Source organism: Pristis pectinata, chromosome 1 (assembly GCF_009764475.1).
Source record: "Pristis pectinata isolate sPriPec2 chromosome 1, sPriPec2.1.pri, whole genome shotgun sequence".
Lineage (NCBI taxonomy): Eukaryota > Metazoa > Chordata > Chondrichthyes > Rhinopristiformes > Pristidae > Pristis > Pristis pectinata.
The window spans coordinates 81,207,745-81,231,594 of record NC_067405.1 but is presented as its reverse complement, the minus strand read 5'-3'; the positions used below and the strand labels follow the sequence as shown (position 1 = coordinate 81,231,594).

General features: G+C 43.5%; 1 protein-coding gene across 10 annotated transcripts in view; it reads left to right on the top strand.

Annotated features, from left to right (window-relative positions):
* trpm2 (transient receptor potential cation channel, subfamily M, member 2) overlaps nucleotides 1-23,850 on the top strand; it is a 247,332-nt gene that overhangs the window by 152,749 nt on the left and 70,733 nt on the right. For 9 of the 10 annotated variants that reach the window (XR_007958558.1, XR_007958583.1, XR_007958595.1 and 6 more), the window contains 2 exons: nucleotides 22,469-22,614; nucleotides 23,088-23,200. Coding sequence is in view for 6 of the 10 variants with exons in the window: in XM_052043091.1 (XP_051899051.1) it covers nucleotides 22,469-22,614; nucleotides 23,088-23,200 (259 nt within the window). In the remaining 4 variants the exon portion in view is untranslated. Of the gene's footprint in view, nucleotides 1-8,588; nucleotides 9,221-22,468; nucleotides 22,615-23,087; nucleotides 23,201-23,850 lie in introns of those variants that run through there. The other variant, XM_052043536.1, reaches the window with a different exon arrangement.

Sequence of the window (23,850 nt, the reverse complement as noted above, 5' to 3'; positions counted from 1 at the left end):
GATGTGGCTAGGCTGTTTCCCTTGGTGGGTGAGTCCAGGACCAGAGGGCACAATCTTAGAATTAGAGGGTACATGTTTAAAACAGAGATGAGGAGAAACTTCTTTAGCCAGAGGGTGGTGGATTTGTGGAATTCCTTGCCACATACAGCAGTGCAGGCCAGATCATTGGAGGCATTTAAGGATGAGATAGATAGATACCTAAATAGTCGGGGTATCAAGGGATATGGGGATAAGGCTGGAAATTGGGGTTAAGTTTTTTTTGGACCCCCCCCCCCCCACCAATTTCTCATTTCTTTTGCTTTTTTCCTTTTCTTTGGAGCAGACTCGATGGGCCGAATGGCCTACTTCTGCTCCCTTGTCTTGTGATCTTCTGAATAGCAATAATGTCGTAATCCCATGTGCCAATCCACGCCCTAAGCTCATCTGCCTTACCTACAATACTCCTTGTATTGAAATAGATACACCTTAGAATATTCCTATCACGTACAAACCTTTGATTTCTGTCTATACCTGCAGTCCTCACATGACCATTTTCCTCCTCCACCTCACTATCTGCTCTAACACTCCGGTTCCCCTCCCCCTGAAAATCTAACTTAAACCCCTTGGAGCAGCACTAGCAAACCTACCCGCAAGTATGTTAGTCCCCCTCCAGTTCAGGTGCAAACCGTCCCGTCGGAACAGGTCCCACCTTCCCCAGAACAAGGCCCAATTGTCTAGAAACATGAAGCCCTCCCTCCTGCACCATCTTCTTAGCCATGTATTTAGCTGCATGATCCTCCTATTTTTAGCCTCACTTGCACGTGGCATGGGTAGCAGTCCTGAGATTGCAACCCTGGAGGTCCTGTCCTTCAACTTTGCACCCAATTCTCTAAACTCTCTCTGCAGGACCTCCTCCTCCTGCCTCCTCCTCCTGAAGCCAGCCACTTCTGCTGCTCTGAACACTCAACGACAACCTCTCATCTAAGCCCTCAATCAAAGGTCTGAACGTCCTAATCCTTTCTCTCCTGCCCTTTCTATGAACACTGGGAACCTTTCCCCAATTTTTTAAGCTCTCAAAGCCTCCATGCTAATGTGAAGACTTGGTTATATGTGAGAAAATAATTGGGAGGTCAAGTTCAGCAGATGGAGTTTATAATGGAGATGGAGAACAGAATGTTATAGGGTGTATGTTACAGGTTGATAGGGCGGTAAAGAAGGTCTATGGCATGCTTGCCTTTATTAGTTGAGGCACTGAGTTCAAGAGTCAGGAAGTTATGTCGCATATTTATAAAAGCCTCATTAAGCTGCATCTGGAGTATTGCATTCAATTCTGGTCACCCCATTACAGGAAGGATGTGAAGGGTTGGAGAGGGTGCAGATGAGGTTTACCAGGATGCTGCCTGGATTGGAGGGCATGTGGTTGGGCAAGAGGTTGGACAAACTTGGGTCATTTTCCTAGGAGCAGTGGACACTGAGGGGAGACCTGATAGAGTTTACAAGATTATGAGAGCCATAGATAGAGGAGACAGCCGGTATCTATTTCCCAGGGTTGAACTGTCTAATACTAGAGGGTATGCATTTAAGGTGAGAAGAGGTAAATTCAAAGGAGATGTGCGAGGCAAGTTTTTTTACACAGAGTGGTGGGTGCCTGGAATACACTGCCAGGTGTGGTAGTGGAGGGAAATATAATAGAGGCTTTTAACAGGGTCTCAGATAAGCACATGAATGTGCAGAAAATGCAGGGAAATGGACATTGTGTAGGGAGAAAGGATTAGTTTAGTTATTTAATTGCGAGTTTAATTAATTTATTTGACTGTCGGGGAGAGAAAGAAAAAGAAAGAGAGCAGGCAGGTAGTGCAGAGGACCCTGGAGGCTGTTCCCCTCAATAACAGGTTTTCCACTTTGGAAGCTGTTGAGGGGGATGACCTACAGGGATCAAGCAGCAGTAGCCAGGTCTCTGTCACTGGGACTGGTCCTGCTGTTCAGAAGGGAAAAGAGGAGAAGAGGAAGGCAGTAGTGATAGGGGACTCAATAGTCAGGGAAACAGAAAGGAGGTTCTGTGGAAGTGAGCATGAATCCTGGATGGTATGTTACCTCCCAGGTGCCAGGGTCCGGGATGTCTCTGATCAGGTCCACAGTATTCCTGAGCGGGAGGGAGAACAGCCAGAAGTTGTGGTACATGTTGGTACCAACGACATAGGTAGGAAGAGTGATGAGGTCCTGAAAAGTGAGTTTAGGGAGCTAGGCAGAAGGCTGAAGAACAGGACTTCAAGGGTAGCAATCTCGGGATTGCTGCCAGTGTCACGTGATAGTGAAGGTAAGAATAGGAGGAGATGGCAAATAAATGCGTGGCTGAGGAGTTGGTGCAGGAGGGAAGGTTTTAGATTTTTGGATCATTGGGATCTGTTCTGGGGAAGGTGGGACCTGTACAGAGAGGACGGGTTACACCTGAATCCGAGGGGGACCAATATCCTTGCAGGCAGGTTTGTTAGGGTGGTTCAGGAGGGTTTAAACTAGTCTGTGAGGGGGATGGGAAGCAGAGGGTTAGGTCAGAGGAAGAAGTGGAAAAGTCAGATCTAACATGTAGAGAGGCTTTGAGGAAGGAGAAGCAGAGTATAGGGTATAAAAGTAGAAAGGTGGATGGGCTAAAGTGCATTTACTTAAATACAAGAAGTGTGATGAACTGAGGGCTTGGATAAGTCCATGGGACTTTGATATTGTGGCTCTTGCAGAGACTTGGCTGTCACCAGGGCAGAAATGGATGCTGAATATTCCTGGATTTCAGTGTTTTAAAGGGGATGGGGGGGGGAAGAAGAGGAGGACGGGTGGCGTTACTGGTCAGGGATACTATTACAGCTGCAGAAAGAGTGGATAATGTAGAAGGATCCTCTCTAGAATCAGTATGGGTGGAAGTTAGGAACAAGAAAGGAGCAGTTACTCTATAGGCCCCCTGGTAGCAGCAGGAATACTGAGGAGCAGATTGGGAGGCAGATTTTGGAAAGGTGCAAGAATAACAGGGTTGTCATCATGGGAGACTTCAACTTCCCAAATATTGATTGGCACCTGCTTAGTACCAAAGATTTAGATGGGGCAGAGCTTGTTAAGTGTGTCCAGGACACATTCCTGTCACAGGATGTTGACAGGCTGACTAGAGGGAATGCCATATTAGATCTAGTGTTAGGTAATGAACCGGGTCAGGTGACAGATCTCTCGGTGGGTGAGCATTTGGGGGACGGTGACCACCGCTCCCTAACCTTTAGCATTGTCATGGACAAGGATAGGAGCAAAGAGGACAGGAAGATATTTAACTGGGGAGGGGCAAATTATGAGGCAATAAGGCTAGAACTTGAGAGTGTAAATTGGGATGACATTTTTGAAGGGAAATATACGATGGAGATGTGGCTGTTGTTCAGGGATCTCTTGCAGGATGTTGGGGATCAATTTGTCCTGGTGAGGCAGACAAAGAATGGCAGGGTGAAAGAACCACAGGTGACGAGAGGTGGAACAACTAGTTAGGAGGAAGAAGGCAGCATACATAAGGTGTAGGCAGCAAGGATCAGATAGGGCTCATGAGGAATATAAGGTAGCAAGGAAGGAACTTAAGAAGGGGCTGAGGAGAGCAAGAAGGGATATAAGGTAGCAAGGAAGGAACTTAAGAAGGGGCTGAGGAGAGCAAGAAGGGGACATGAAAAGGCCTTGGCGAGTAGAGTTAAGGAGAATCCCAAGGCTTTTTTCACGTACGTGAAGAGCAGAAAGATGATGAGAGTAAATGTAGCACCAATTAGAGACAAAGGTGCCTGGAAGCTGTGGAAGTGGGTGAGGTTCTGAATGAATAATTCTCTTAAGTATTCACCAAAGAGAGGGGCCTTGGTGACGCTGAGGACAGTGTTGGTAAGGATAATGTTCTAGAGCATGTAGATATTAAGAGAGAGGATGTGTTGGAGCTGTTTGAAAATATTAGGACAGATAAGTCCCCGGGGCCTGACGGGATATTCCCCAGGCTGCTCCGTGAGGCAAGAGAGGAGATTGCTGAACCATTGGCTAGGATCTTTGAGTCCTCGTTGTCCATGGGAATGGTACCGGAGGATTGGAGGGTGGCAAATGTTGTCTCCTTATTCAAAAAAGGTAGTAGGGATAGTCCAGGGAATTACAGACCAGTGAGCCTAATGTCTGTGGTGGGCAAGCTGTTGGAAAGGATTCTTAGAGATAGGATCTATGAGCATTTAGAGAATCATGGACTGATTAGGGACAGCTAGCGTGGCTTTGTGAAGAGAAGATCATGTCTCACAAGCCTGATGAGGTGACCAGGAAGATTGATGAGGGTAGTGCAGTAGATGTGGTCTACATGGATTTTAGTAAGGCGTTTGACAAGGTTCTATGTGGTAGGCTTCTTCAGAAGGTCAGAAGGCATGGGATCCAGGGATGCTTGTGTGAGTGGATTCAGAATTGGCTTGGCTGTAGAAAGCAGGGTGTTGTGGTGGAGGTAGTGCATTGGGATTGGAGGGCTGTGACTAGTGGTGTCCCACAGGGATCAGTTCTGGGACCTCTACTTCTCATGATAGTTATTAATGACTTGGATGAGGAGGTAGAAGGGTGGGTTAGCAAGTTTGCAGATGACACAAAGGTCGGTGGTGTTGTGGATACTGTGGAGGACTGTCGAAGATTGCAGAGGGATATTGATAGGATGCAGAGCTGGGCTGAGAAGTGGCAGATGGAGTTCAATCCAGAGAAGTGTGAGGTGGTACACTTTGGAAGGACAAACTCCAAGGTGGAGTATGTTAATGGCAGGATTCTGGGTAGTTTGGAGAAGCAGAGGGATCTGGGGATTCATATCCACAGATCACTGGAAGTTGCCTCACAGGTAGTTAAGAAAGCTTATGCGATGTTAGCTTTCATAAGTCGGGGGATCGAGTTTAAGAGCCGTGAAGTAATGATGCAGCTTTACAAGACTCTGGTTAGGCCACACTTAGAGTACTGTGTCCAGTTCTGGTCGCCTCATTATAGGAAGGATGTGGAAGTGTTGGAAAGGTTGCAGAGGAGATTTACCAGGATGCTGCCTGGTTTGGAGAGTGTGGATTATGAGGAGACACTAAGGGAGCTCGGGCTTTACTCTTGCGAGAGAAGGAGGATGAGGGGAGACATGATCGAGGTGTACAAAATATGAAGAGGAATAGATAGAGTGGACAGCCAGTGCCTCTTTCCAAGGGCACCAATGCTCAATACAAGAGGGCATGGCTTTAAAGTAATGGGTGGGAAGTTCAAGGGAAATATCAGAGGGAGGTTTTTCACCCAGAAAGTGGTTGGTGGATGGAATGCACTGCCTGGGGTAGTGGTGGAGGCAGGTATGTTGGTTGAGTTCAAGGGATTGTTTGATAAGCATGTGGAGGAATTTAAAATAGGGGGATATGTGGGAGGAAGGGGTTAGATTGGCTTAGGTGTGGTTTAAAGGTCGGCACAACATGGTGGGCCAAAGGTCCTGTATTGTGCTGTATTGTTCTATGGTTCTCTGGTTCTATCACATTGTGGGCCGAAGGGCCTGTTCCATGTTCTGTGTTCTAGCGAATAACAACATTTTGTTGAGGTAATAAAAATAAACCTGCTGGGGTCAGTTTCTATTCCACTGTAATAAGACTTTTGAACGGACCTCGTATACGATGAAGATGAAGTCTACCTGCACTGAACTTTCTCTGTAACTGTAAAATTATCTTCTACATTCTGTTAATTTTTCCTTTTGTACTACCTTGACGTACATACAGAACAGATAACTGTGCAGCACAGGAACAGGCCCTTTAACCTATGATATCTGTGTCGAGTATGATGCCATATTAAACTAAATCTCTTCTGCCTGTCCCTGATCCATATCCCTCCATTCCCCACATACTCGCATGTCTATATAACGGCCTTTTAAACTCCTCTATTGTATTTGCTTCCATCACTACACCTGGCAGCTCGTTCCAGGCTATTACCTTTCTCTGTGTAAAAATAATCTTACCCCGCACAGCACCTTTAAACATTCCCCCTCTCACCTGAAATACGCATCCTCTAGTAATTGATATTTCCACCAAAGAAGAAAAACTCTGACTGTCTGCCCTGTCTATGTCCTTTCAAATTTTATAAACCTTGATCAGGTCTCCCCTCAGCCATTGATGCTCCAGAGAAAGCAACTCAAGTTTGTTCAACCTGTCCTTATAGCTCATGCCCTCTAATCCAGGCAGCTTCCTAGTAAACCTTCTCTGCACCCTTTCCAAAGCCTCCACAACCTTCTCTATACCCTTGTGAAAGGATGCAGCAGGATATAGGTCAGTTGCAGATTTGGGCGGAGAAATGGCAGATGGAGTTTAATCCAGCAAGTGCGAGCTGTTGCACTTTGGGAGATGAAATGTAAAGCAACAGTATGCTATTAATGGCAGGACCCTTAAAAGTGTTGATGTACAGAGGGACCTTGAGGTCCAAGTCCATAGCTCCCTGAAAGTGGCTGCACTGGTTACACAGAACGCAGAACAGAATGTTATAGGGTGTATGTTACAGGTTGATAGGGTGGTAAAGAAGGTGTATGACATGCTTGCCTTTATTAGTCGAGGCACTGAGTTAAGAGTCAGGAAGTTATGTTGCAGATTTATAAAAGTCTACTTAAGCTGCATCTGGAGTATTGCATTCAATTCTGGTCACCCCATTATTGGAATGATGTGGAGGCTTTGGAGAGGGTGCAGATGAGGTTTACCAGGATGCTGCCTGGATTAGAGGGCATCTGCTATAAAGGAGAGGCTGGACAAACTTGGGTTGTTTTCTCTGGAAAGATGGAGGCTGATGGGAGACCTGATAGAGGTTTATAAGATCATGAGAAGCATAGATAGACAGCTGCATATCTTTTTCCTCCTGTTGAAATATCTAATACTAAAGGGTATGCATTTAAGGTGAGAGGGGATAAGTTCAAAGGAGGTGTGCAGGACAAGTATTTTACACAGAGAGTTGTGAGTGCCTGGAGTGCGCTGCCAGGGATGGTAGTGGAGGCAGATACAACAGAGGCATTTAAGAGGCTCTTAGGCACATGAATGTACAGAAAATGGAGGGATATGGACATTGTGCCCGGAGAAAATATTGAGCAGAGATTAATTTAGTTCAGGGTTTAATTACGAATTTAACTAGTTCAGCACAACATCGTGGGCCAAAGGCCCTATTCCTTTGTTGTACTGTTCTATATCCTTCCTGTAATGGGATGACCAGAACTGCACACAATACGCCAAGTGCAGCCGAACCAGACTTGTTCACGGCTGCAATATGACTTCTTATCTCAATGCCCCGACCAATGAAGGCAAGCATACCATAGGCCGCTTTTATCACCCTTATTGACTTGCATGACCACTTTCAGTGAACTGTGGACTTAAACCCCAAGTTCCCTCTGTATATCAACACTTTTAAAGACTCTGTCATTAACTGTATACTTTCCCTATACACGTTAGGTCTCGCAAAGTACAACACCTCACACTTGATCAGATTAAACTCCGTACTTCATACCTATGTATAGAATGATCAGCTGGATGTTGTGCAAACAAAAGCTTTTCACTGTACATGTGACAATAATAAACCAATTATCAATTACCATCCAATGAAAAGAGTTTAAAGATACAAGAGTGCAGCTGTGTGGGTGCTCCTAATGAAAGCCTCAGTCAAGATAAGTTTATGACTTCACACTGAAATAGGTTCAAGATAAGAGATTTAGAACACTGATTATTAGAAACCTTTCTCATATCGCAGTTTGTGACACGTTGAACTGAGTTAATAATGCAAGTACAACCCTAGTTCAACGGTTAAGAACAGATGAGGAAGCTGGAAAGGTGAATATAGGGAAGTGGGAATAAAGAGCAGGAAGTACTGTCCATGTGGAATGTAAAGTGTATTGATGTGTGGTGGACTGAGGAGCCACACTGTCCCTTTCCAGGTATCTGAGGTCTAGATGCTATCTTCACAGATTCATAGAACATGTGTGTACTTCCCAACATGGCAATTTGAGTATTTGAACTCATAAGAGTTATAGAGTTATACAGCATGGAAATGGGCCCTTTGGCCCAACTGGTCCATGCTAACCAAGATTCCCTCTAAGCTAGTCCCATTTGCCCACAATTGGTCCATATCCCTCTGAACCTTTCCTATCCATGTACCTGTCCAAGCATCTTTTAAATGTTGTTAATGTACCTGCCTCAACCACTTCGTCTGCCAGCTCATTCCATATATTGACTATCCTCTGGGTGAAAAAGTTGCCCTACATGTGCTTATTAAATCTCTCCCCTCTCACCTTAAACCAATACCCTCTAGTTCTTGATTCCCCAACTCTGGGAAAAAGACTGCACATTTACCCTATTTATGGCCTTCATGATTTCATACACCTTGCTAAGATCACCCCTCATTCTCCTACACTGCAGTGTACAAAGTCCCAACCTGCTCAACCTCCCTCCATAACTCACTCCCTCGAGTCCTGGCAACTTCCTCATAAATCTCCTCTGCACTCTTTCCAATTTAATGGCATCTTTCCCATAGCAGGGTGACCAAAACTGAACACAATGTTCCAAGTGCGGCGTCCTTTTTTAAAATGTTTTAAATTTTATTTACAGCGTGGTAACAGGCCCTTCCGGCCCAACGAGTCCGCACCGCCCACTTTAAACCCAAATTAACCTACCCGTACGTCTTTGGAAGGTGCGAGGAAACCAGAGCACCCGGAGGAAACCCACTCAGACACGGGAGAACGTACAAACTCTTTACAGACAGCGACGGGAATCGAACCCCGATCGCTGGCGCTGTAATAGCATCGCGCTAACTGCTACGCTACCTGTCTTTCTTTATCAATATTTTTATTAATTCCAAGTAAAAAGTACAAAGTACATGAAACAAAGGAAAAAAAAGCAAAATATTACAAAATAGATTGTATTGAATCACACTAAAAATCACAATGCTTCATATTAATAAACAAAAATGATAACTAATAAATTGGAATAATTTTATTATAAAAAAAATCTAACCCCACTACAAAAACCGAAGTTGTTTAGTAGCATCCTAAAAGCATAGTAGTATTGGCCGATATCTGTAATTTAAGCAGCAAATCAGTGGTTTTGAAAGTAGTTCAAAAAAGGTCCCCGTAATACTTGAAAGTTCAGAATAGATCCAGAAATAGAGCAACGAATCTTCTCTAAATTTAGACATGACATACCATCCCGTAACCATTGAGCATGAGTGGGGGGAGTAGTTTCCTTCCATTTAAGCAATACAGCCCTCCTGGCTATAAGAGAAATGAAAGCCAATATGTGTAAGTCGGAAGTCTCCAGAATTATATCTTTTTCTCCAGCAATCCCAAATAATGCAGTTAAAGGATTTGGCTTAAAATTTATTTTAAAAAGTATGGAAAAGGCTTGAAATACTCTATCCAGTATTTTTCAGACTCGGACATGACCAAAACATATGAATTAAAGAAGCCTCTCCATTATTGCATTAGTCACAATAAAGACTTATATCCAAATAGAAACAGGATAACTTGTCTTTGGATAGGTGAACTCTATGGACCGCTTTAAATTGAAGGAGGGAGTGACGTGCACATAATGAAGAAGTATTAACCAGTTTAAAAATTTGGTTCCAAGTTTCTTCAGAAATTGAAATCTGCAGATCATGTTCCCAAGCACTTTTAATTTTGTCTAAAGGGACCTTATTTGTTCCTGATAACCTACCATAAATCTTAGATATTGAAGCATCATAAAAAAGCTTCAAATTAAAAATTACATCTAGTAAGTTCTTATCAGGACTTATAGGGAAAGTATGTACTTGAGATCGGAGAAAATCTCTAATTTGCAAATATTGAAAAAAGTGAGTTTTTGGCAAATTATATTCAGTTGACAATTGTTCAAAAGTTAAGAAATTTCCTCCAAAAAAACAGATCCTGAAAACAAGTAATACCCAATCTATCCCATTCTTTAAAAGCTACGTCAGTCATAGAAGGTTTAAAACAAAATTAGCAAAAATGGGACTAGACAAAGAAACTCTCAATAAACCAAAATATTTTCTAAGTTGTAGCCAAATCCTCAAAGCATGTTTAACTACCAAATTGTCAGTTAATTTCTTTATTGATAAAGGAAGTGAAGAGCCAAGCAAAGAAATAATAGAAAATTTTTTAACAGAATTAGCTTCCAAAGAAACCTATACTGGACAGGCCTCATGATTAATATAATGTAACCAAAACTTAAGATTTTGTATATTGACTGCCCAGTAATAAAACCTAAAGTAGGGTAAAGCAAAGCCTCCATTATTTTTAGCTTTCTGAAAATGAACTTTATTTAATCTAGGATGATTATTTTGCCATATGTAAGAAGATGTAATTGAGTCAAGAGAATCAAAAAAAGACTTAGGAATGAAAACAGATAAAGCCCGAAATAGATATATAAATTTAGGTAAAATATTCATTTTAATAGAATTAATGCGGCCAATCAGCCATATAGAGAAGGGTGACCAATTTGGTAAGACCCTTTTCACATAATTCAGTAAAGCAAGAAAGTTCTCTTTAAATAAATGTTTATAATTTTTAGTAATAGTTACACCCAAATAGGTAAAATGATTTCTTACAGTTTTAAAAGGAAGTTTAATATCGAACGGCATCAGATTGTTCAAAGGGAAAAGTTCACTCTTGTGTAAATTCAGTTTATATCCTGAAAATTGGCTAAAATGGGGAAGTAAAGAAAGCATAGAAGGTAACGAAGTCTCAACATTAGTAAATCATCAGCATAGAGCGAAACTTTCTGGGTAGTACCTCTCCTAAAGATACCGGCAATCTCTGTAGATTCTCAAAAAGCAACAGCTAAAGGTTCTAGGACCAGGTCAAATAGCAAAGGGCTCAAAAGGAAACCCTGTCTAGTTCTGCGTTGAAGTTTAAAATGTTCAGAAAGTTGAAAGTTAGTAAGAACACAGGCAGAAGGAGATAAATAAAGTAATTTAATCCATTGAGTAAAATCGGGCCCAAAGTTAAATTTCTCTAAGGTTTTAAATAAGTAACTCCATTCGACCCAGTCAAAGGCCTTCTCGACATCTACAGAAATCATACATTCTGATATTTCTTTAGAAGGAGAATAAATAATATTCAATAAATGACTAATATTAAAATAGGAATAATGGTTTTTGATAAACCCCGTCTTGATCATCGGATATAATTGATGGTAAAATATTTTCTAATCTATGAGCCAAAACTTTAGATAAAATTTTAACATCAACATTTAATAAAGAAATTGGTCTATATGAAGAACATTCCATTGGGTTTTTAGTCTTCTTGAGAATAAATGAAATGGTAGCTTCGTAAAAGGATTGTGGTAACCTTCCCAATTTAAAAGAATCCGAAAAAACAGAACTTAAATAAGGTATAAGCAGTGAGGAGAAAGCCTTATAGAATTCTTCTGGAAATCCATCAGGGCCCGGAGTCTAACCAGAGTGCATTGACCGTATAACCTCGGCGATTTCCTCATAAGTAATAAATTTATCCAGTTGTTTTCAGTTATCAGCAGAGAGTGTAGGAATATTTAATTGGTTGAAAAAGTTGTTCATTACAGTATCATCTTTAGGAGAATCAGAACTATAAAGTTTGGAATAAAATTCTCTAAATGAATCATTTATTTCTAAATGATCCGTTGTTCTTTCTCCATTGGCTTTGCAAACTTCTTTAATTTGCCATCTAGCTATAGAGGTTTTGAATTGATTAGCCAATAATTTACCTGTTTTATCTCCATGGATATGAAATTGAGTTTTATCTTTTAAGAGTTGATTCTCAATTGGATATGTTAAAAGGAGATCGTATTTGGTTTTAATTTCAACTCGCCTTTTATGTAAAGTGGGATCTGGATCCAAAGCATATTTTTGGTCTAGAAGTTTCAGTTGATTGGCTAAATCAATCCTCTCTGTGTTAGCTTTTTTCTTAACGCTTGCCGCGTAAGAAATAATTTGTCTTCTAATAAAGGCTTTAAAAGCATCCCATATAATAAGACTAGAAGTCTCTCCCAGGGTATTCTCTTTAAAAAAGAAAGTGATTTGTTTCTCCAAAAATTTTAAAAAGTCTTTATCAGATAGCAAAGTTAGATTAAAACGCCAGGATCAGTTTATTTGAGGGAGTCCAGGGAGATTTAAAAATAAAAACACAGGAGCATGGTCTGAAAGAGCAATCTCTTTATATTCACAGGATCTGATTGAAGAAATCATTTGACTGTAAATAAAAAAATAATCAATCTTGGAATATTTGTGATGAACATGAGAAAAAAATGAATATTCCCTGTCTTCTGGGTATAAAAAATGCCAGACATCACTGACACCAGTTTTCATTAAAAAAGATTGAAGAAATAAAACTGATTTATTAAGAGCTGCTGGTTTCGTAAATGACCTACCTAACCTTGAATCTAACCAACAATTAAAGTCTCCTCCTAGGGCCAGAGAGTAAAGATTCAAATCTGGCAAGAGTGCAAAAAATCATTCAAAAAATCCTGGATCGTCCATATTTGGAGCATAAATATTGACAAATACCACTAGTCTATTATCTAACTTCCCTGTTACTATAACAAAATGACCGTTAGTGTCCGTTATTATCTTATGTTGAACAAATGAAACGTTATTGTCTATAAAGATTGAAACCCCCCTAGATTTAGTGTAGAAAGAGGAATGATATTGTATCCCTCTCCATCGACTGAAAAAGCGTAAAGTATCACAATATGAGTTTCTTGTAAAAAAAATAATTGAGGCTTTGAGCTTTTTAATGTAAGCAAAAATCTTGTTTCGCTTTACAGGATGGTTTAATCCATTAACATTAAAACTCATTAAATTAATCACTCAATCCATTTTAATATTGTTTAAATGTGAGTAATAAACAAGGTAATATACAAGCCATATTAAAATGTAGATTCAAATAAGACACTGAACTTTCCAATAAGGTAACTAGGCAACAGACTTGGCTAAAAGCCCAAAACAGCTTCCAAAGAAGGAACCCAATCCCCCTCCCCCCACCTAAAGAGAGAAAGCAGCCGACCAATAGGAAGCCGCATCTCTACCTAAAGACAGTGTAACCCAAATAATCCTGTTGCCAATTTCTCAAGGTTGGTCAATTTCAACCCAGTCAAAACAGTAACTTGAAAAAAAAACATGTTTCAAAATCATTGTTAGTTTATTAGCAAAAAACCTCAAAAGAATAATAGTAAAATAATGTGTCAAAAAAAGATCAAAAATCAAAGTACATAAACATTCAAAGTATTAATAAAGGGTTATCAAAATTTTTTTTAAAAAAGTAGATGTTTATGAAGAAAATTACGGAGTTTTTCAATCCTCAGATTCCAGAAAAGCTTGAGCATCTGCCGGAGAGATGCTTATGCGAGTCATTTTTCAGAATAATTCTTAGCTTTTTCAGGGTAGCGAAGCGAAGGCTTATAACCTTGGTTAAAAAGCTCCGACATGACCTTCTTGAATTTTATATGTTCCTTCATAACTTTGGGTGAAAAATCTTCAACAATTCTAATCTTGTAATCTTGGTAGTTAATCATTCCTCTTCGGCGGGATTCACAAATTAAGAGGTCTTTGATTTGAAAGTCATGCAGCGAGATATTGCCTGACCTGGATTTGCCTTCTGTAAGAAATTTGTTCACCAGTGACCATAGAACTATAGAACAATACAGCACAATACAGGCCCTTTGGCCCACCATGTTGTGCCGAACTTTAAACCTTGCTTAAGAATATCTAACCCCTTCCTCCCACATATCCCCCTATTTTAAATTCCTCCATATGCTTATATAACCATCTCTTGAACTTGACCAGTGTACCTGCCTCCACCACTACCCTCGGCAGTGCATTCCATGCACCAACCACTCTCTGGGTGAAAAACCTCCCTCTGATATCTCCCTTGAACTTCCCACCCATTACTTTAAAGCCATACCCTCTTGTATTGTGCATTGGTGCCCTGGGGAAAGAGGCACTGGCTATCCACTCTATCTATTCCTCTTCATATTTTGTACACCTCTATCATGTCTCCCCTCATCATCCTTCTCTCCAAAGAGTAAAGCCCTAGCTCGGGCTTCGGTTCGGAGGACTTCGGAGCAGCTAAGTGTTTTCTCTGTTTATCACTTTTATTAGGGTTTTTGGGTGTAAGGGTTGGTTTTTGTTAGGGTTTTTAGTGTAAGGTTTAGATTTTTTAATAAGTTTTTTAAGTAGTCGAGTGGGGGCTGGACTGCGCAGGCGCAGCGCGGGCAGCTTAAAAAGGAAACAGCCTATAGAGCGGGCAGTGGAGTGAGTGGCAGCAGAGTGTTCTGGACTTTGGCTCAAGGGGCTTCGGCGTGAAGAGGCAAGGAGGGTAAGTAGCTGGTAAGTAGGTAAAGGCAAGGTTTACCTTTTGTTCATTATAGATTTGTAGGTGGGACTAACTAGGGAAAAAAGAAAGGTAGTCAGATGGAGGACATGGTGGTGTGCTGCAGCTGTTTGATGTGGGAACTTGTGGACCTTGCTGCGGTCCAAGATGGCCACATCTGCAGTAAGTGCTTGAGGCTGGACGAACTTCGGCTCAGAGTTGATGAGCTGGAGTCGCAGCTACAAACACTGCGCAGCATAAGGGAGGGAGAGAGTTATGTAGACACGGTGCATCAGGTGACAGTTACCCCCCTTAGGGTAGGTACATCTGAGGTTCAGGAGGCAGATAGAATGGTGACTGTCAGGGGAGGGAAGAGGAAGAAGAAGTCAGGCAGGCAGACAGGACAGAGAACCCCGGAGGCTGTTCCCCTCAGTAACAAGTTTTCTGCCTTGGAAGCTGTTGAGGGGGATGACTTGCAGGGGCCTAGCTGCAGTTACCAGGTCTCTGGCACTGGGACTGGTACTGCTGCTCAGAAGGGAAGGGTGGGAAAGAGACATGCGGTAGTGATAGGGGACTCGATAGTCAGGGAAACAGACAGGAGGTTCTGTGGCAGTGAGCATGAATCCCGGATGGTATGTTGCCTCCCAGGTGCCAGGGTCCGGGATGTCACTGATCGGGTCCACAGAATTCTTGAGTGGGAGGGAGAGCAGCCAGAAGTTGTGGTCCATATTGGCACCAATGACATAGGTAGGAAGGGGGATGAGGTCCTGAAGAGTGAGTTCAGGGAGCTAGGCAGAAAATTGAGGAACAGGACCTCAAGGGTAGCAATCTCGGGATTGCTGCCAGTGCCATGTGATAGTGAAGGTAGGAATAGGAGGAGGTGGCAGATAAATGCGTGGCTGAGAAGCTGGTGCAGGAGGGAGGGTTTTAGATTTCTGGATCATTGGGATCTCTTCTCGGGAAGGTGGGACCTGTACAGAGAGGACGGGTTACACCCGAACCAGAAGGGGGCCAATATCCTTGCGGCGAGATTTGCTAGGGTGGTTCGGGAGGGTTTAAACTAGTTTGTGAGGGGGAAGGGAACCGGAGGAGTAGGTCAGAGGAAGAAGGGAATGGGGAAAAGTTAGATCAAACAGGTAGAGAGGCTTTGGGGAAGGAGAAGCAGAATACAAGCTGTAAAAGTAATAAGGTAGATGGACTGAAGTGTGTTTACTTAAATGCAAGAAGTGTCAGGAATAAGGGGGATGAACTGAGGGCTTGGATAAGTATGGGGGACTATGATATCGTGGCTATTACTGAGATGTGGCTGACGTCAGGAGAGGAGTGGATATTGAATATTCCTGGTTTTTGGTGTTTTAAGAGGGATAAGGAAGGGGGGAGAAGAGGTGGAGGGGTGGCGATACTGGTCAGGGACACTGTTACGGCTGTGGAAAAGATGGATGTTGTAGAAGGATCATCTCTAGAGTCTGTATGGGTGGAGTTAAGGAACAAGAAGGGAGCAGTTACTCTACTAGGAGTATTCTATAGGCCCCCCCCCCGGTAGCAGTAGAGATATAAAAGAGCAGATTGGTAGGCAGTGTTTGGAGAGAAGCAGAAATAACAGGGTTGTTATAATGGGAGACTTCAACTTCCCAAATATAGACTGGAACCTGCTTAGTGCCAAAGGTTTAGATGGGACGGAATTTGTTAAGTGTGTCCAGGAGGGATTCCTGACGCAGTATGTTGACAGGCCGACTGGAGGGAATGCCATGTTAGATCTAGTTTTAGGAAATGAACCGGGACAGGTGAAGGATCTATTGGTGGGTGAGCATTTGGGGGACAGTGACCATTGCTCCATAACCTTTAAAATTGTCACGGACAGGGACAGGTGCAGAGAGGACAAGAGGTTTTTCAATTGGGGAAGGGCTAACTACGAGGCTATAAGGAGAGAACTTGGGAGTGTAAATTGGGATGTCCTTTTTGAAGGAAAATGTACCATGGAGATGTGGTCGATGTTCAGGGATCTTATGCAGGATGTTAGGGATAAATATGTCCCGGTGAGGCAGAGAAGGAATGGCAGGGTGAAGGAACCGTGGGTGACAAGAGAGGTGGAACGACTTGTTAGGGAGAAGAAGGTAACATATGTGAGGTATAAGCAGCAAGGTTCAGACAGGGCCTGTGAGGAATATAGGGTAGCAAGGAAGGAACTTAAGAAAGGGCTGAGGAGAGCTAGAGGGGGACATGAAAAGGCTTTGGCTAGTAGGATTAAGGAAAATCCCAAGGCCTTTTTCAAGTACGTGAAGGGTAGGAGGATGGCTAGGGTGAAGGTAGGTCCGATTAAGGACAAAGGTGGGAGAATTGGCCTGGAGGCGGTGAAAGTGGGAGAAGTTCTCAATGAGTACTTCTCTTCGGTATTCACCAGGGAGAGGGGTCTTGATGATGCGGAGAGGAGTGCTGGTAGGGGTAATGTTCTCGAGGTTGTTGATATCAAGAGAGAGGATGTGTTGAAGTTGTTAAATAATATTAAGACAGATAAATCTCCGGGGCCTGACGGGATTTTCCCCAGGCTGCTTCGAGAGGCTAGGGAGGAGATTGCTGAACCGCTGGTAAAGATCTTTGAGTCCTCGTTGTCTACGGGGGTGGTGCCGGAGGATTAGAGGGTTGCGAATGTTGTCCCCTTGTTCAAAAAAGGTAATAGGGATAGGCCAGGGAATTATAGACCGGTGAGTCTCACGTCTGTGGTGGGTAAGCTGTTAGAAAGGATTCTAAGGGATAGGATTTATGAACACCTTGAGAATCATGGACTGATTAGGGACAGCCAGCATGGCTTTGTGAAGGGAAGATCTTGCCTCACAAGCCTGAGAGAGTTCTTTGAGGAGGTGACCAGGAAGATTGATGAGGGCAGTGCGGTGGATGTGGTTTACATGGATTTTAGTAAGGCATTTGATAAGGTTCCTCATGGTAGGCTTCTTCAGAAGGTCAGAGGCCAGGGGATCCAAGGAAGCTTGGCTGTGTGGATTAGGAATTGGCTTGCATGTAGAAAGCAGAGGGTTGTGGTGGAAGGAGTGCCCTCGGATTGGAAGGCAGTGACTAGTGGTGTCCCGCAGGGATCGGTTCTGGGACCTCTACTTTTTGTGATATTTATAGATGACTTAGATGAGGGGGTGGAGGGCTGGGTTAGTAAGTTTGCAGACGACACTAAGATAGGCGGTGTTGTGGATAGTGTGGAGGGTTGTCGGAGCTTACAGAGGGATATTGATAGGATGCAGAGCTGGGCTGACAAGTGGCAGATGGAGTTCAATCCGGAGAAGTGTGAGGTGGTAGACTTTGGAAGGACAAACTCCAGGGCAGAGTACTGGGTGAATGGCAAGGTACTTGGCAGTGTGGAGGAGCAGAGGGATCTGGGGGTTCATATTCACAGTTCATTGAAAGTTGCTTCACAGGTGGAAAGAGCAGTTAAGAAGGCCAATGGGATGTTGGCTTTCATAAGTCGCGGGATTGAGTTTAAGAGCCGTGAGGTGATGATGCAGCTTTACAAAACTCTAGTTAGGCCACACTTAGAGTACTGTGTTCAGTTGTGGTCGCCTCATTATAGGAAGGATGTGGAGGCATTGGAGAGGGTGCAGAGGAGATTTACCAGGATGCTGCCTAGATTGAGAAGTATTGAATATGAGGAGAGGCTTAAGGTGCTAGGGCTTTATTCACTGGAAAGGAGGAGGATGAGAGGAGACATGATAGAGGTATATAAAATATTGAGAGGAATAGATAGAGTAGACAGTCAGCGTCTCCTTCCCAGGGCACCAATGCTCAAGACGAGAGGTCATGGCTTTAAGGTTATGGGTGGGAGGTTCAGGGGAGATGTCAGAGGGAGGTTTTTGACCCAGAGAGTGGTTGGTGCATGGAATGCACTGCCTGGGGTGGTGGTGGAGGCAGATACATTGAACAGGTTCAAGAGCTTGTTGGATAGGCATATGGAGGAATGTGAGATAGAGGGATATGCGGGAGGAAGGGGTTAGGTAGTGTGAGGGTGGTCTGATGGACGGCACAACATGGTGGGCCGAAGGGCCTGTTTTGTGCTATATGATTCTATGGTCCCTTAGTTTCTTCTCATAATCCATACTCTCCAAACCAGGCAGCATCCTGGTAAATCTCCTCTGCACCCTTTCTAACGCTTCCACATCCTTCCTATAATGAGGCGACCAGAACTGGACACAGTACTCTAAGTGTGGTCTAACCAGAGTTTTGTAGAGCTGCATCATTACCTCGCGGCTCTTAAACTGGATCTCCCGATTTATGAAAGCTAACATCCCATAAGCTTTTTTAACTACCCTATCCACCTGCGAGGCAACTTTCAGTGATCTGTGGATATGAACCCCTAGATCCCTCTGCTCCTCCGCACTACCCAGAATCCTGCCATTAACATACTCCGCCTTGGAGTTTGTCCTTCCAAAGTGTACCACCTCACACTTCTCCGGATTGAACTCCATCTGCCACTTCTCAGCCCAGCTCTGCATCCTATCAATATCCCTCTGCAATCTCCTACAGTCCTCCACACTATCCACAACACCTCCGACCTTTGTGTCGTCTGCAAACTTGCTAACCCACCCTTCTACTCCTTCATCCAAGTCATTAATAAGTATCACGAAAAGTAGAGGTCCCAGAACTGACCCTTGTGGGACACCACTAGTCACAGCCCTCCAATCTGAATGCACTCCCTTCACCAAAACCCTCTGCTTTCTATAGGCAAGCTAATTCTGAGTCCACTCGTCCAAGCGTCCCTGGATCCCATGCCCTCTGACCTTCTGAAGAAGCCTACTATGTGGAACCTTGTCAAACACCTTACTATAATCCATGTAGACCACATCTACTGCACTACCCTCATCAATCTTCCTGGTCACCTCCTCAAAGAATCCTATCAGGCCTGTGAGACATGATCTTCCCTTCACAAATCCATGCTGGCTGTCCCTAATCAGTCCATGATTTTCTAAATGCTCATAAATCCTATCTCTAAGAATCCTTTCCAACAGCTTGCCCACCACAGACGTAAGGCTCACTGGTCTGTAATTCCCTGGACTATCCCTACTACCTTTCTGAATAAGAGGACAACATTTGCCACCTTCCAATCCTCTGGTACCATTCCCGTGGACAACGAGGACTCAAAGATCCTAGCCGACAGTTTAGCAAACTCCTCCCTCACCTCACGGAGTAGCCTGGGGAATATCCCGTCAGGCCCCGGGGAGTTTTTTTAAAAATTTTATTTACAGCGTGGTAACAGGCCCTTCCAGCCCAGCGAGTCTGCGCTGCCCATTTTAAACCCAAATTAACCTACCCGTACGTCTTTGCAATGTGGGAGGAAACCGGAGCACTTGGAGGAAACTCATGCAGACACGGGAGAACATACAAACTCCTTACAGACAGCGACGCGAATTGAACCCCGATTCCTGGCGCTGTAATAGCGTCACACTAACTGCTACGCCACTGTGCCACCCTTAATCTTATTAGGCCCTTATCTGTCCTAATATTTTCTAACAGCTCCAACACATCCTCTCTCTTGATATCTACATGCTCTAGAACATTCACCTTACCAACACTGCCCTCTGCATCATCAAGGCCCCTCTCCTTGGTGAATATCGAAGAGAAGTATTCATTGAGAACCTCACCCACTTCCACAGCTTCCAGGCACATCCTCCCACCTTTGTCTCTAATCAGTCCTACCTTTACTCTTGTCATGCTTCTGCTCTTCACGTACATGAAAAAAGCCTTGGGATTTTCCTTAAGCCTACTTGCCAAGGCCTTTTCATGTCCCCTTCTTGCTCTCCTCAGCCCCTTCTTAAGTTCCTTCCTTGCTACCCTATATTCCTCCTAAGCCCTTTCTGATCCTTACTGCCTACACCTTATGTATGCTTCCTAACTAGTTGTTCCACCTCTCTTGTCACCCATGTGACCTATGTGTTCTATCAATCTTAGGTGCAGCTTTTAAGATAGAAGGGAACAATTCAACCAGAAGGTTTGCAAAGAATTCAGTAGGTTGATTGCCTTCCCACAAGCTCTCTGAGACCAAGAATTCTAATGTTGTTTCTTCTGCTCCTGTTTTCTAAGTCAATAATCTTCTGCTTTAGTTTTCCATTAGGTTTAGACTGCTTTTCACAAAGCTTTTCCAAGTCATTGATTTTCTCCTCCAGAACCAAGAGAGATGCTTCAATGCTGTTTAATCCGTTCGTCGTGATCATATATAGTTTCTTGGAAAGAATCTAACCTAGAGTTAATCTGCTGAAGTTGCTTTTGAAATTGTTCAAATTTCTCAGAAGAATCATCTATATGTTTTCAAAGCAATTGTAAAATAGGTTCCAGAGATGCAGGAGGATCATCTTCCTTAACAGTTTTAGTACCTTTGGCAGCCCTTGTAGCCATGGTGAAGTAAAATTGCAATTAGAGAAAGAGTTTCAAACCGGGTTGAGAAGGTAAGATAAATAGGAGCTCCGGCGTGTAGCTGTTACTCCATTAACGACCAGCAGACTTCTTCCGCATCCTGTCAACCTGCAACACCACTTTCAGGGAACCATGTCCTTACCCTCATTTGTCTTCCCAAAATACAGCACCTCACACTTAACCAAATTAAACTCCATTTGCCATTCCTCGGCCCATTTACCCAGCTGATCAAGATCCCTCTGTAAATGCTGATAAATATCTTCACTATCTACGACATCACCTATTTCAGTATCAACTACAAACTTACTAACCATGCCTTGTACATTCTGATCCAAATCATTGATATAGATGACAAGTCGCAATAGGCCTATCAACAACCTCTGGAGAACATCACTAGTCACGGGCCTCCAGTCCAAAAAACGACCTTCTATCATCACTTTCTGCTTTCTTCCGTCAAGACAATTGTGTTTCCAATCAGCTAGATCTCCCTGGTTCCCATGCGAACTAACTTTCCATAGCAGCCTACCATGCAGAAACTTATCAAAGGCCTTTCTGAGGTCCAGATAGGCTGTGTCTACCATCCTGCTCTCATCGACCTTCTTGGTTACTTCTTCAAAAATCTCAATCAAATTGGTGCGATATGAACTCCCATGCACAAAACCATGCTGACTATCCCTCATCAACCCCTGTCTTTCCAAATGTTTGTATATTTTATCCTTCAGAATTCACTCTACTAACTTACCTCCCATAGATGTTAGGCTTACTGGTCTCTTGTTTCCATGTTTTTCTTTACAGCCTTTCCTAAATAAAGGCACAATATTAGCCACCCTCCAGTCCTCCAGCACTTCACCCATCACTAACGATGATGCATCCAAGATGCATGTAGCCAGGGCTCCTGCAATTTCTTCTCTGGCTCCCTGTGGTGTTCTTGGATATACCTGGTCAGGCCCTGGAGACTTATCTACCTTCATACACTTTAAGACATCCGGTACCTCCTCTGCTGTAATGCAGACTATCCCCAAGATATCCCCATTAACTATCTCAAGTTCTGAAGTCTTCATCTCTTTCTCGACAGTAAAAATAGAGGAAAAATGCTCATTAGAGCGTCACCTATCTCCTGTGGCTCCACACAAAGATTTCTACTTTGGCCCTTGAGGGGCCCTATTCTCTTCCCAGTTACTTTTTTTCCCTTGATGTAATTTTTTTTGGATTCTCCTTTATCTGTTCTGCCAAAGCTATCTCATGCCCCCTTTTTGCCCTTCTGATTTCCTTCTTGAGTACACTCCTGCATCCCCTATACTCCTCACGGGATGCATCAGCTGCCTGTATCTGACCCATGCCTCCTTCTTTATCCTGATCAGAGCCTCAATACCCCTTGTCATCCTTTCAAATCAGTTTTAAGGAACCTGAAAAAAAGGCTTGTATCAGTAAATGTGCCAAAGCCCAACTGTACACTACTTCAGTCCATGAAACTGTTCTTTATTTCTTAATGCCCAGTGATGTGGCTGACCCTTTCCTGAAAGTGAATAGTAAATGGCAGAAGCAGCAACAACCTGGAGACACAAGTGACCTCAACATGTGGCAGGTTGCAGAATTCATACCTGCCTTGTGGGAAGTACACAGTCTGAATTGACTGGGTGATATCACTACCTAACTCACCATCATGTGTGATCGTGACAATTTGCCTCAGGATATAGTTCTATGATTTGTGTGATGATTCTCCTCTCTCTTTGACCAAAGGGCTCTTCACCGAATGTTACAGAAAGCACGCCAAACGTGCACAGAAGCTGCTGGTTCGGGTTTCTTCTACCTGGGGGAACACCACATGCTTACGCCTGGCGTTGGAGGCTGACAGCAAGAGGTTCATGGCACATGGAGGTGTTCAGGTCTGACATGCTTCTGGTTTGCTGGTTGGGAACTTGATTTGTAAAGAAGCTTAAGGTCAAAGTGCAGGGACTAATTGAAAACCTTGTAGCTTCTTACACTCTATACTCAACTTTCCGCCATGATGCTATCCAGAGTCCTTCTGTCCTTGTGCAAATTGGGAGCTGAGCAGTATTCTTGGGATGTATCTTGTCATGTTCCACAGTCCTGAAGCTGCTTTCAAAATCCAAGCTGCTGTTCTCCTTTTCCTTCTTTTCCTCCTCTTTCGTTCTGCCCTCCCATTGATTAATCTTTCTTCTCTTTCATTATTTTCAACAAATCCTGTCAGTAACCCCTGTGGTGTGGTGCTACCCTCTTGTTGATAGCCACCCTTTTACCTGCAGCCCCATGCCTGTAGGTATGCCCATTCTCCAGGGGAACTCTTGACTCCTGTCCATTGCATGCTAACACACCCAATTTTTCCTTTTCTCTGCAGGACTTGCTGACCAAAATCTGGTGGGGGGAGCTCTCTGTGGACACACATACTTGGCAGGTGCTTCTCTGCTTGATACTCTGGCCTGTCATCTACTCGAAGCTCATCACTTTCAGGTAGGGGTCCTTCTCCATCATCTTCTCTGGCCTGGAGTTCTGAGCAGATGGTGCTGCCAAGAAATGGGGAGCTAATCACGACTCTAAGACCAGGAAAGGAAAATGCAGGAATTGGGAATAGAATTTATTCCATGAGTTTGAGCTCCCCTCCGAATGTACTAAGTGTGGGAGAATGTGGGAACCTCGTGAGATCCTACATGGAGCTTAGCCGGCAGAGTGAATGATTGAACATCTCCCCTCCACCCAAGGGAGTCCCTAGGTGCATGGTGGGTAGACCATAGTTCACAGTGTGGCTAGCTGAAGCTGAAATAAAGACAAGGTAATTAGTAGCAGGGTTATGGTTCTTTAACTGAGAGAAATCTGGGAGCTTAATTTTAGAGCAATTGTTGATGGATGATGTTTGAAGTAAAAGGGTTTGTTTCAATTAAATTTATGGCAGGACAGTTGAGTCCCATATGTTGTATTCTTGTAGCATGTGGGAGCCAGATCTGCTCCTGTGGTCTAGATGACAACATCTACGCAGGGTGTCTCCAGCTTCACCACCTTTAGTGTTCAGTTCCAGAGCTTGGGTGCCAGCTGGAGACACCAATGTGCATCCACGAGGCAGAGGGTTTCATGGACAGCATTTTTTTTGAGATGATTACTCTGCA